The sequence below is a fragment of the Drosophila sechellia genome, chromosome X, assembly GCF_004382195.2.
Source record: "Drosophila sechellia strain sech25 chromosome X, ASM438219v1, whole genome shotgun sequence".
Classification (NCBI taxonomy): Eukaryota; Metazoa; Arthropoda; class Insecta; order Diptera; family Drosophilidae; genus Drosophila; species Drosophila sechellia.
The window spans coordinates 17556703-17570261 of record NC_045954.1 but is presented as its reverse complement, the minus strand read 5'-3'; the positions used below and the strand labels follow the sequence as shown (position 1 = coordinate 17570261).

At 45.8% G+C, this 13559-nt stretch overlaps 1 protein-coding gene across 1 annotated transcript; it reads left to right on the top strand.

Moving 5' to 3' along the window:
* The first annotated feature begins 7 nt into the window (after positions 1–7).
* Positions 8–8267, top strand: LOC6618082 (probable ATP-dependent RNA helicase CG8611). The gene is made up of 5 exons (XM_002042344.2): positions 8–151; positions 212–2190; positions 2251–2678; positions 6949–7138; positions 7401–8267. The coding sequence occupies exons 1-5, from the start codon at positions 92–94 to the stop codon at positions 7660–7662; spliced, it is 2919 nt and encodes a 972-aa protein (XP_002042380.1). The 5' UTR covers positions 8–91; the 3' UTR covers positions 7663–8267.
* Positions 8268–13559: the final 5292 nt, after the last annotated feature.

Below are 13559 nucleotides of genomic sequence, written 5' to 3'. Positions count from 1 at the left end.
AGAAGAAGAGACGCGCACGTTTTATTCAATTCGTTGTTATTTACAAAAGTTTCGCGATTCTTCTTTGGTTACGAGCATCAAATGTGCCAAAATGGTGGAAAATATATCGCTGAATGTTACTGTGAAGCCGTCGGCTCGAAAAAATCAACAGGTTAGTGGCTATGGCTAAGTTATTCAAGTGGTGTTTTACATATTTCAATATTGATTTCAGATGTCGCCCGCCCAATCGGTTAAAAAACGTGCACAGAAATCCCAGGATTTCGACTTTCAATTCAATGTGGACAAGCCCAAAGTCAAGGCAATCGTTGTGCGAAAAAGAGCGCCTCCTTCAAAAGTGGAATCTACAAATTCATCAGTTCTCAATGCCACGAAATCATCAACGCCTTCAGTTTCCTCCAGCAAATCCGCAGTTCCCACTCTTGCAGCTTCCTCCAAAACAACTGCTTCCAACGATGATCTTATGTTCAATGTTAGCCCAACGAAACCATCTGCTAAGAGCGTTTTAGGCGACGATTTCATGCTAAATGTTACCACAAAGCCGGTGGTTGCCCAGAAAGCAAAGCCCAAAATCACGCGAGCCGAAAGATTGGGCAGGAAACAGAGGCAGGGAAAGCCACTGACGAAGCTCAGCGAGGAGCAGCTGACGCGGGCGCTGAAAAGCCACAAAAAGCCAAAAAATCCAAATCAATTACCCACGCCCGGTGACCTTTTCCGCGCTCAACTGGAGGAGGAGAGGCGGCAAAAGAGTCGTGAAGAGGGAGGAGCGGATCAGGAAGCCAGCGCAGATGAGAAGGATGCAAAGGACAGCTCAGGAGGGGGATTTCCGAGGGGAAAACCGAGTTCAGTCGGTAAACAGTCCCAAAAGTCATCAGATATTGAGGAATCCGGCGAAGAATCTGCAACATCCGATAAGGAACCAGATGAATCTAGTGCACAATCCCCTGCACAAGGAGGGGAACCCAAACAAACCACGAAGAAACCATCGAAAGCCGAGGAAACCTCGTCCACCAACCGTTTTCGCACCAAGAAGATCGGCCTCTTCGACCAAAGCGACGTGGAGGCACTCAAGCAACTGGGCCAAAGAGCGGTGAAGCCCGTCAAGGAGACTATCTTTACAGGATCTAAAATATCCACCTTGGGACTGCATCCTCATGCTGTGAAGAACCTGGAGGACCTGCTTAGCATTCGAGAGCTAACTAGCGTGCAGCAGAAGACCATCCCCCAAGTGCTCCAGGGCAAGGATGTGCTCGTTCGTTCGCAGACGGGCTCGGGAAAGACCCTGGCATATGCTCTACCCTTGGTGGAACTGCTGCAGAAACAACAGCCCCGGATTAGGCGAAACGATGGCGTGCTGGCCCTGGTGATTGTACCCACCAGGGAGCTAGTGATGCAGACATACGAACTCATGCAGAAGCTGGTCAAGCCGTACACATGGATAGTGCCCGGTTCGTTGCTAGGTGGCGAGAGCAGGAAAAGCGAGAAGGCCAGGCTAAGAAAGGGAATCAACATACTGATAGGCACATCTGGTCGTTTGGTGGATCACCTGCTGCACACGGCCTCCTTCAAGCTGACCAAACTGCAGTTCCTCATACTGGACGAAGCTGATCGCCTGCTGGAGCTGGGCTACGAACGCGATGTCAAGCAGCTGGTGGAGGCCATTGACAAACAGCGTGCGGATTGCGAGAACAAGGATCTTCCCCAGCTGCAAAGGATGCTGCTGAGTGCCACTTTGACCTCACAGGTCCAACAGCTGGCCGGTTTGACCCTCAAGGATCCCCTGTACATAGACAACAGCGACGAAGCGGCGAGTGCGGCGCTGAAGAGCAAGGATGGCTACCAAAAGGAGACCATAGAAGCCTTGCTAGAGGTGGACGACGGACTGGGCGAGTACCAGGAGGACGTGACGGGTGTGCTGAGTATTCCCGAGAACCTGCAACTCAGCTATGTGGTGGTGCCGCCCAAGCTACGTCTAGTGGCCTTGTCTTCGCTGTTGGCCAAGGAAGTGGACACCAGTCCCAAGCAGTTCAAGGCAATTGTGTTCATGAGCACCACGGAGATGGTGAACTTCCATCACGACATGCTAAACGAAGCGTTGACCAGGCGAGTTCTCGACGAGGATGACGAGCAGGAGAAAGGCGATTCGGATGACGACGGCGACATACCTTTACTGCAGGGTCTGCGTTTCTTCAAGTGAGTTGCTTTGATGTTTTGTAATGAATGGCACCTCCTAAGTGCTTGTTCCTCCCACAGACTACATGGCTCCATGACGCAGACGGAACGGCAGGGCGTTTTTCGTGGCTTTCGCGAATGCGCCAGCTGCGTCCTGCTGGCCACCGATGTGGTGGGTCGTGGCATCGATGTTCCCGACATTAAACTGGTGGTGCAGTACACGCCGCCGCAAACCACCGCCGATTTTGTTCACCGCGTGGGTCGAACGGCTCGAGCGGGCCGAAAGGGCAGAGCCGTGCTCTTCCTGGCGCCTAGCGAGGCCCAGTTCGTGCGGCATCTGGAGAAGAAGCGCATCCGCATCCAGCAAGGCGACATGTACGCCTACCTGCAGACCCTGCTGCCCAAGGACGATGAGGCCAGGACGGTGCAAGAGGCGGCCTCCAATCTGCAGCACAAGTTCCAGACGCTGCTCGAGGATGATCGCGAACTGCATGACAAGTCCTGCAAAGGTAGGTTCCTCTATTAGGGCCACACTCCTGCTATAAAACATCTTACACAAAAAATTTCTTTTTAAAGCTGTGAATTTCTAATAAATCTGAGTATAGAATGTGTATCCTTTGAGTCGCTTTAACTGATTTTCACCTCGTTAATGGTGACTGCAATCAATACCAATTAATCGTACCATTACCACAACAAGGCTGTCCGATTTTTCTTATTCAGAGTATACGGAGAACCCGTACATATCCCGTGGCATTGGACGAGTTCCCATGGCACTTACTTTTCCAATTGCCCCAACTCCGATATCCCTGGACAAACTAGCAATTTAATCCTTTCACCAAAGAACATTAACTTTGTAATTACGATTTTTTACAACACTCGGGTGGCTGAATACAAAAAAGGCACCAAGCCAAACACACAAACTCTCGGCTATTTTTCCAATTATAAGTTGGAAGCCCGGGCCACGCCCCCGCTCTTTTGACCGCCCCCAGACGGGCGCAGTTATCATCCACGGGGCAGCGCGCGTTAAAAACACAAAAATTATTTCATATTTGAAGTTAATTTCGATTGCGTGTCAAATGAATCCCCCACTTCCGCTCCGTTCTGTTCAGTTCTGTTCGCTCCTTCGACGACCTCCAACCACTCAACCACCCAACCACCCAACCACCCAACCACCCTGCCCAACACCACCCCTTCTCGACCACCAACCCCCTGGCCGGCCACCACCTTCGTCCGTCATCGCGTCAAGTGACCACCAGCGACTTCTTTCATCGCCCGATCCTTTTTTCTGCCTTCATTTATTTCCCATTTTATTTTATTTGCTTTTCAAAACGCGAGTGGGGGAGCTACCCATTAAAAGTAGTAAAAGAGGTATATTATATCAAGATATGTTTTGCCCTATCTAATAAGAATACAATCAAAAACTAAACTGCTGCTTTCACAAATATTTCTTAAATAATAAACTATTTAATTTAATAATCACTGAGAATGACAGTCCACGTAGTGACGAATCGCACCAGAGGGATGTACCTTTGCACACTTCTTTATACATATATAAGAAATGAAAATCTACTGTACTTGTTCGATCATACCGAGAAAACTATAGGCAGTATGGGACTTATATAGACCTTTAAGACTTGTGAGGTTCAAAAGGAAAAGCGGTAAATGTAAAAATTTATAAAAATTCGGACGGATGGGGCTGTTTTGTAAAAATGTTGTAACTTTACGTTTACACAGTGCATTGTTCCTAATAATAATTTCACTAGGTATCTCCATGTCTGCCAGCTATGCATTTGTCTACTATTCTGCTGAAAATGTAATTGCAGCGTTGAAAAGCCTGGAAAAAAGTTAATTAGATGTTACCAAGGCGCGTTTGAAGGGTTGAGTTGAATCCAGACGATGTTTTTCCCCATTTTCCCGCGATTGAAACATAAAGGACTCATAATAGCGAGCGGCAGGCGAGTGGAAACGATTCTAATCGAAAAGAGGCACCCAAAATGAATCATGAATGGAGAAAAGGCACCCAAAAAACCAGGCAATGCGAATAGGGGGGATCCTTTGATGGCTGAGATGGCGACTGCGACTCTAAACAGGAAACGGAAACTGAGCGAAATATCGCAAAACAATGGCAAAACAGCAAGATAAATAAAGGATGAAGGATATATAAATACACACACATACATTCATATAGGCGAGAACGAGAGTCGGTCAAAATGGCAACGCAAATTGCACTTAAGCGCCGAGTCAAGCGTCAAGACAGGAAGCCACTTGGCAAAACTTAAGAGCGGAGCAGCCAAAATGCCCGAAAGAGACGCCATTAGGCGGACCGAAAGAGACAGGGCGATACATCCGGGTTCGGAGTGGGCAGGGGAAAGGGTCCTGCTGGAGGATGCAGTTTTCTACTGCTGCTGCTCTGCTGCGTCCAATCAAAAAGCCATTAAAAAGTATTCCGCTTGAACAAAACTGTACAAAGCAGCAGATAAAAGGCAGCCAGAGAGGGACGGCAAGTGTGGGTGGGGTGGTGTGCGAAAGAGACGGGCAGTGGAGAGACAAACAAGCTGGGAAAGAGAGGGAAGAACATCTGCGACTTGCATTGCATCGGTAATTGAAACAATTTTCAACTTGGAATTCACATTTTGTCTTCAGACTTCAGGCTTTTTAAAGTTACAGTAGTTCGTGCTACAGTGCGTTTCGCAGATGTAAGACAATGGTTAATGGTAAAGAACAGGGAATGTGAAATGTTCTCCAAGGGAAGAAGATTATATATTCCAAAATCTTCTGACTATACTTAAGTTCTTGTGAATTCAATAATTGAAGCCTATTTATTGAGGTCTTCAATCAATGATAGTGATAATGCGAAAAACATCTGTTTTTCAAACGCAGGATAATCCGCTGACATGCACGCTGATCCTCATAGTTCCCCTTTGACTTACAATAATTTTTTGGCGTATTTAATGCCATATTTTCACTGCCTTGGTCCATTGGCCCATTGTTTGCCATTATCCCGCTGAATGGAAAGAGTTCTGTTAATGCCTTTCGAAACTAAGCCCCTGATGACCCATAAGTCCCCCGCTTTAGGGCGACACCCCCGATTAGTGGGTATCGAGTGAGGAAATCCCATCGAGAACCCTTCGTCTGGGGGTTGCGAAGTGGTAATGGACTGGCAATGGGTGGACTGAAAAACAATCACAACAATTTGCCACGCCTACACAAACCGCATGGACACGCGCTGAAGAAACCACCACAAAATCCGGAGGAGGAACACCCACTCCCACCCACAGCCAGAGAAGACCAAAAACCACCGAGACAATGGCATGAAAAGCCATTTTGTGTGGCTTCTGCGGTGGATTCCGCACTCTCTACTCCTCCTCGAAACTTCTTTCCACAAAATGACATTTATTTTATTCGCCACTTCCGGCTGGCAGACGTCTCTTAACATCCGCTGCCGTCATACTTTTTGTTTGCCTAATGTCTGCCACTTGGCCGTAATCGCATTTGCGGCAATTAAGCCAGAACCAGAAAGCCCAGGGCTTGACTTCGAAACTTTGGTCCTTTGGTGCTTTGCTCCCCAAAAAGGACACTCGCCACTATGAACTGAACTGAATTGAAAAGCGGGATGCAGAAAGCACTGCTGCGAGTTAATTGCCGGGGCAGGAACGTCTTTGCATCCATCTCTGCTGGGCTTGCCACTCCTCATCCCTGTCCTCCATCAGTGCTTCCTGTTTTTCTGGGATCTGGAGTTCGTTCCGGAGACATCCTGCCGTCGTCCAGTGGCTGGAGGATTCGGTGTGTGTGGCCGGGATGTGCGGCTCTTCGGTAGTCAATTACGAACTCCTGGGAACGGAAGGGCGACTAGTTTATTAAAGCTTATTTAGCGGCGTACAGTGTGATGAATTATGCAGACACAGTTGGTTGGAGAGCTCTGTTATATGAAAACGTAACATTTAATTTAAAACATGATTTCAATTCCAATTTTCAAGTAAGGAGGGACAACTACTTTTGTTTAGGTTTTTATTTGCAATATATAATAGATGGATTAGCACTTCGTTTTTCTGATTTTTTACCATACGTATTATTCATATTTTTTTTTTCTTGATATATATGAAGACAAAAGTTGAGGCACTTTCTGCTGACACTCATTACTCTACCCGAATCCTTTACGTATCCTTGGGAAGGACTCGACTCTCCCCGCAACTCGCACTCGCATCTGTCTGGTTTCGTTTCGTTATGTTTGGAAAGTGTTGTTCTTTGGGCATTTGCATTGCATTTCTCATTTCACTTCGCATCGCATCACATCGGATCGGATCGGTTCGCATTTACATATCCCACTCCGCCGGGTGGCGAGATGCTTATCGGGATAACAATTGCGGTCCTGAGTGGCTGCTCCGCTCAACTGCTGCTCCGTTGGTAATTTGATATCATTGTTGTATAATTTGGAATTGCCTGGCATAAGTGCTGCGTAATTAGCAAGGACATGCCCACAACAGCGAACCACAAGCGTGTACACTTTGTTCCCGCACCACATACATACTCGTATGTGTGGCATGGTTACTCCGGTGAGCACAATGCCCCGGTCTATTGTGGATGTGGATGCGATGTGAAATCCTTTGCTGACACTGCTCATTTGTCATTTTAACAAATTTATTTTGTAATGAATGCGGCTCACTCAGAACATGCACACACACACACATCGCTCAGCACTTAAGCCAAGACATCAATTAATTCTAAAGGCATTAACATTAACATCTCCGCCCTCTTCCTTTTGCTCTTCCCCGTCCGCAGCCTTTGTGTCCTGGATGAAGTTCTACTCGACGTTTCCCAAGGAGCTGAAGCCCATCTTCAACGTGCGCATCGCCCACATGGGCCACTTCGCCAAGAGCTTCGCCCTCAAGGAGGCGCCCTCAAAGTTCGCCTCCAAGCACGCCGCCCCCAAGGCGGCCCCGCACACCAACCGACTGACCTACACGGAGAGGTATGTGTAATGGATATAGATTCTCAGACTATTCATAAATTTAAAGATCAGTGGCAAACGTTAATGAATGCGGTTCTATTTACAATCGAATACTTGTATTAGAAAGTATAACAAGCAGATTGTGCTATGATCGCATGAAGATCAAGATTCTAAAGGTCTTTAGCGATAATTAATCTCAAATCTTAAGAGATACTAACAAATGTACAAAAGACTTAAAAATGTGTATTAGTAATGGTTTTATTTATTTAAATTAATTTTGCAGAGATCCCGAGAAGATCCAGGCCCAGAAGCGGGCTAAGCGGCGATTCACGACGACGGTCAGCGGGGAGGTGCGGCAGCTGCAGCAGCGGGACGGAGGAGCGCAGAAACCAGGAGCCCCACCATCCAAGGGTGGCTTCATGGGCGGCGGAGTGGGACGCAGCAGCTTCATGAAGAGCCTCGGCAAATCGAGGGCGCTGAATATGTCCGAGTTCGACAGTGGACTGCCACCGGAGGGAGCCGCCAAGCGACGCAAGCAGTCGTAGGAGAAGCCACTCGGATGGGAGGAGAACGTAGAGCACTTGGAGGACTCGGAGGACTAGGTGGGGAATTTCGACCAGCAGGCGGAGGAGGGGCAGTGCGGTCCGGATGGAGTTCTGAGCACTTTGCGGCACTTTATGCGCGCCATTTTGCCTGTCCGCTGTGCCTGCTCAAGCATTTAATCGAAAAGAAAATTGCTCCATATATATTATATATATGTATAGTCGAGTAAAAATCTAAGAAATCCCAAGGAGATGCGCTCATAAAAGTTTCATTTTTCTCAACTTTTAAGCCCGGACGTCCTGCGGGAAAAGTTGTGGCCGCCTGTCAGCATATTTTAAGCTTCCTTTCCATTTTTTCCCACTGATTTTCCGACATTTTTTTTTTACTTTTTGTTTTTTTGATTACTCGCCGTAATATGTTCGTTCATTTTTTGTGTGGAAAATATTAGAAATCCATTTTCCGCTCACTGCAGATTCATTCAGTTTTGAAAATGTCTCCAACGACGGCGGGGGGTCAGAGGTCGGCACGTGTTGCCTTTTTATGCAACTGAAGCGCATAATTCGTTGGACAAGGAATAAATAAATATCGGATACATATAAACACTGTACAAACGCTTTTCTCTTCATTTCCCGGCCAGGACACGTGGCCGAAACGCGGCTGCGGGGGCGGACGTATTATGGCCCTTAATCGCCGCCCCTCGGCGGCAATCAAAGGACCCTAATTAGACGCTCAGCGATTGATTTTTAATTAGGCCACTGGCCCACGCCAGTCTACATGTCTACATGTCACTCAAAGTCAAAGTCAATCAAGCATGAACCGCTCGACTGCAGTCGATTCCTAATTACATGCGAGTGTCAACATATGAAATAATATTTTGGTATAAATGCGTCCATTAAAGGGAAACCCTAACTTTTAGAAGCTACTTATGAATGGGGAAAGTTGAGTTGGGGCACACTTGGTCGAGGACTTGTGGTCGTGCTTTTCCGGAATTGTGAGTATGGTAATGGTAATATATTAAAAAGGAAATTTATTTTTAGGCGTATTTGATTTATATGCATCAATCGGAAATTAAGGAGATTGTTAAGCTGATATTTTGGCTGTTTAATCAAATTTTGCCAAGCTATAAAGAAAATAACCTTTGGGAGCAATTTGAAGATATTCTTAATAGTCGGCTTGAGTTCCTTTTAAAGCCATTAAGTTAATATAATTAGGCGGGAATTACTCAGCTCTGATCACCAAATGCGATTGGCGTCCACTTAACGCTAACCAATCGCGTAACGAAACCAATACTTTGGAGAACCAAACCGACAACTAGCACGAATAATTGTCACTTAGCAGGGCGCAATCCTACCACCCCATTCACCATCCCCGAATGTCCATGGAAAAGGCCCCATTTTCAGCTCCACCCCGTTGTCAACGCCATTGGCCACATTAGGGCATTCCTTTTTAGCCGAACGGACAAAAAATGCTGACAGCTGTTTTGGGTCGTACTTGCTGACGGTAAACTCCTCCCATCCGTGTACTTTTTATTTCAATAAAAGCGAGCTGGAAAAGTGGAAAAGCGGGGGAGGTGCGGCGGTAAAAGGAGAGCGAAAGAAAAACATGCAACATTTGCACCTGACCAACCAACAATGGGCATTGTTAGTGCGCCACTACAATTTTATTACCGCCTCCAGTGGACGACGCAAGCCATTCGATCGAGTGGAGGATTTTAATTTACCCTAATGCGTCTATAATTCGAGCCATTAGTGCAATCACATTAGCAATTTTCCACGGTCAACCCTTTTTGGCCGGACGACGAGAGGGTGGCAAACAGCCACTTTCCATTTCGGCGTCGCAGAGATCCTGGCAGCAGGATTTGATCCAATTAGATCGGTCCTAATCACACATGCGAACACTGGGCTTAAATCAATCGAAGGCTGAATCGAAGGGGATTACCAACAGATGTTGGCCGTTGCCCAATTTGCGGGGTAAAATGTTGAGGGCTTACTTCATTTGCTACTAAATGCAGTTAACAATTAAATATTGTGTATTTTTAGTAGTAAGAAAACTTAGCCATTTGAAGTACTTATGGCAAGTTTAAGAGAAATGAATGAATATTATTTACATATAATATCATATGGGAATATTATGTTCCTTCATCTGCAATCCACTCCTGCTTCTGTTGTACGCATTCTGGGCATCCTGGCGTTCGACCCGTAAGGTAAACCATCTCATACTCATTTTTACCCATCGTCGCCCCGCGTTAAAAACCAATTAATTTCGACGCTCAACTGGGGCGATATTTTGTGGGTACTGAAAGATCATCTGTCATCGGTGGGATCTCGCCGGGATCTACGGGATGTGACCTTCCATCGATGCAACTGCACTGTGGCGGCCACAAAAGAGTCCCTAATTGTTTGCATTTGTGTTGCAATTTAGCTGAAATCGCGCCTCTTGGCCAAATTGTCTTTAAATTGGCAGTTGGCGCTGTGCGCCATAAATCCAAACGGCACCGATCTTCATCTTTTTCTGGCTCTTTAGCCCTCTCTTCGTTCGATTCGAGAAGTATTGTTACCGTGTAACAATTTGTAAAGGGGGTATACATTGTTTCTTCTAGCTGGCAGAAGCACTTTCAATATATAATAATATTTTTGAAATATATACATACGTATATCTAAAATCTATAAAAGTATTTATAAGATTTGTCCATTTTTATGTCACTTTAGAACCTATTTTCAAAACCTTTTAAAAAATATCTTTTTTAAAAATCTTTTACACAATATTTAAATTTATGGCAATTTAAATTACTATGTTTTAATAATAAATATACTCAATTGCTAGGTACTTCTCATTCTTTAGTTCCACTTTCCAGCCAGTTTCGATTTCATTTTGGCCAGCCATCGGAAGTACCGCTTGTCGAGTTTGCCCAGCCGCCGGCCGATCAGCCAGAACATATAGCATCCTATAGCATTCGGCCAGCCGCATCCCGAGAGTCACCCGTGGGGCATCGTTGGCGGTCAGCGGACCTCTGATATATGTATACCCAAAGTCCGCGTCCCAGTCAGTATCCCGCATTCAGTATTCAGTTTTCAGTATTCAGACTCAACTGCGGTCGCAAATTATCAACAAATTAGAGTTTTCGTCGAAGGAGCCGGCCAAGTCATTTGGTTTGATTTGATTTCATTTGCTCGCATGTCTCGTTGTCATTTTGGGGAACTGGTAACTGGGAACTGGGCACTGGGCGATGGGCACTGGGATCGAGGAACTGGAACTGGAGTCCAACAGGCGCGGATCCTTTTCGGGACCCATTTCTCAGCCGGCGAGCTGCGTTTTATTGGACGCCGCTGGTAAAGTGATTTCTTCAACGCTTTGTTAGCGCAGCGGATTGATGCGGCTGTCATTAGCCGATTTCGTTTTCGGCCTAAACGGGTCCCAAGATGCAGCCACCCCGCATCTGCACATAAATACATATGGACACATGCGAGTGTACGAGTATGTACATAAATATGTAGATGGCTAAATGCGTTTTTAACGTGCTTTTAATTGCCTGGCCCCTTCTTCCCCTTCAGTTCGCCTCGCCGCGCAAATTAAATCAAATTGAAACTAATTAGCATAAATAAATTTACACAAATCCAATCGCAATATGCCTCGTTACAGGCCTTCACACTTTCCGCTTCACTGGAGGATGGGGAGGTTTGGATTCTGGTCTGGCTGCTGCCTGCTGGCTTTTTTATTCTAGATTCTGGATGCGAATTGGGATTTACTGGCTGACACTCATAAGCGACAACTGTCAAATTGGACAAGTTGCATTTGCAAATAAATAGACGGGCACTCGTTCAAACGGAAACGGAAGCTGACGACCCACAAATCCTGGCAGTTTTCAGCGCGCTGGCCAGGGGAAGGGGGTGGCAATGGGGTATCGGGGGCGCCACAAGGAGGCTGCGTTCGCTCTGCTTCGACGCTTGCGCTTAAAGTTTTTAGGCGCTATGAAATTAATTGGATTTGCTTGTGGCGAGGCCACCGTGCACAGTGGGCTAGGCTAGCATGAAATCTGGAAATTTGTAGCTAATTATATTAAATATATAAAGCCATGTTTAAAATCAATAAAAATCAATTAAAACATTTTAATATTTTTATTTTAATTATATATGATGAGATATGATGTTAATATTTATAATACTAATTGTAATAATATTCAAATTAGAGTTTCGTTATTTCTTAAGCTTTTACCCTAAACATAGCTAAAACCCCTTAGCTCTGCGCACTTTTAAGGACTCCCAATGAATCCGCAAATGGATCTACTGTTCCGGCTGCTCCTTTCGACCACGCGGCGTATGCGCAATGTAACCAGGTCCGATGTCACCCGGAATCCAATCCACCCGAGCCACCCACTTGCCAGTTATTTACTGCTTTATTTGCGGTCTTGTCAAAGCAATCAACACAGTCAGAGCGTGTCCTTTTTCCTGCGGACTGTGAACTGCCTGTGGCCCAAAAGGTGGTGGCTTTTATTTACTTGTCTGGCGAGTCCTTGCTGGCTCCGCTGGGTTTATTTGTAGAACGATTTTTCAATAATTTATGTATGACGATGGGTGGTTGGGTGGTTGGGCGGCAGGGCGGCTGGGTGGGTGGGTGCTTCGGTTTGGGTGGCACTTGATTTAATGTGCGGGGTGTTACTTTCAACACCCTCCAATCACAATAATAACAGCGACGCAGAGCACTATTGACTGCCGCTGTGACAATGCAATTATAAATGGTGACAAAATAATTTCCGCTGCGTGATTTTTATGACAGTTGTTCACCGTACGGGTGGCATTCTGCTCCGCTGACCGCCGCCACGGAATTAAATCAGAATTGAATAGTTCTCGTATTCCTTGCCAGTTCGCCAGCTCGCCAGCCATTCGGCCTTCCATCATTTGAAATGCCAATTTAATGACCATAATTGGTTAGGATGTGGTCGATGGGCATAATTCTAGTTCGAGTTCATCCTTTTGGCCGGCTTCCTGTCCATCCAGTCGGTTCTGCCCACCGTGTGGGTGCTGCCGCCGAAGAAGCGATCCTTTCAAGGGCTTCCCACAGTCAAGGCTGTGGCACATGAAATCATAATTCCAGGGCAACGTCTCGCGAATTCATAAGAGCTTGTCATTTGTGGCACGCAATCCGATTGCGTTATAGGTGGAAATTGGAAATTGCCTCAAAATGGCAATGAAAAAAAAAACACACAAACAAAAAATAAAATATTATTATAGTGGCGTTTCTGCTTGCCTTGTGAACTCTATTAACTTGAATGGGAATGGGAATGATCAGGTGATGAATCAAGTTGAGGGTCTTATGGGGTATGATTCTTATTAGGAAAGTTGTCTTTCGGTACACTATTAATAATCAAATGTCTAAGCCAAACAAATGTTAGACTCAAAACAGTTTCAGATAATGATTCGGGAGTGCAAGATTTTATACATAATAACACTGTTTTTTGTGGAGTGCATTAAGCCAGCGCATTTAATACATTTTAAGGCGAAACCCCAAAACGCAATCAATTTTAATAATTCCACTTCATAAGACCTTCACCAGCCGATTGTTATCAAAAAATGTTTCAAGTTTGAGATCAAATTTAGCCGATCAGATCGGCGGCCAAACGCTTTTCACAGCTGAACAACTGCCCGTGTCCTTTTTCCGGCACTCCTAGCCTAATCCTGCGACGAGGAGAGATGCCAAATTAAAACATTTGTTGCCATTTTCTATCGGCGGCCAGCCATCTCAATTTGTCAATGGCTCGAAGGATTAAAATGCGGCAAAAAAAAGTGTATACAAACGGGGATTTGACGCCTTATCAGCGATGCTGGCAAAAGGACATCGAGCACATCAAGGACTCGATGAATTTGTCACATTAGGACCGGCATATGTGAACGGGCACCCAAAT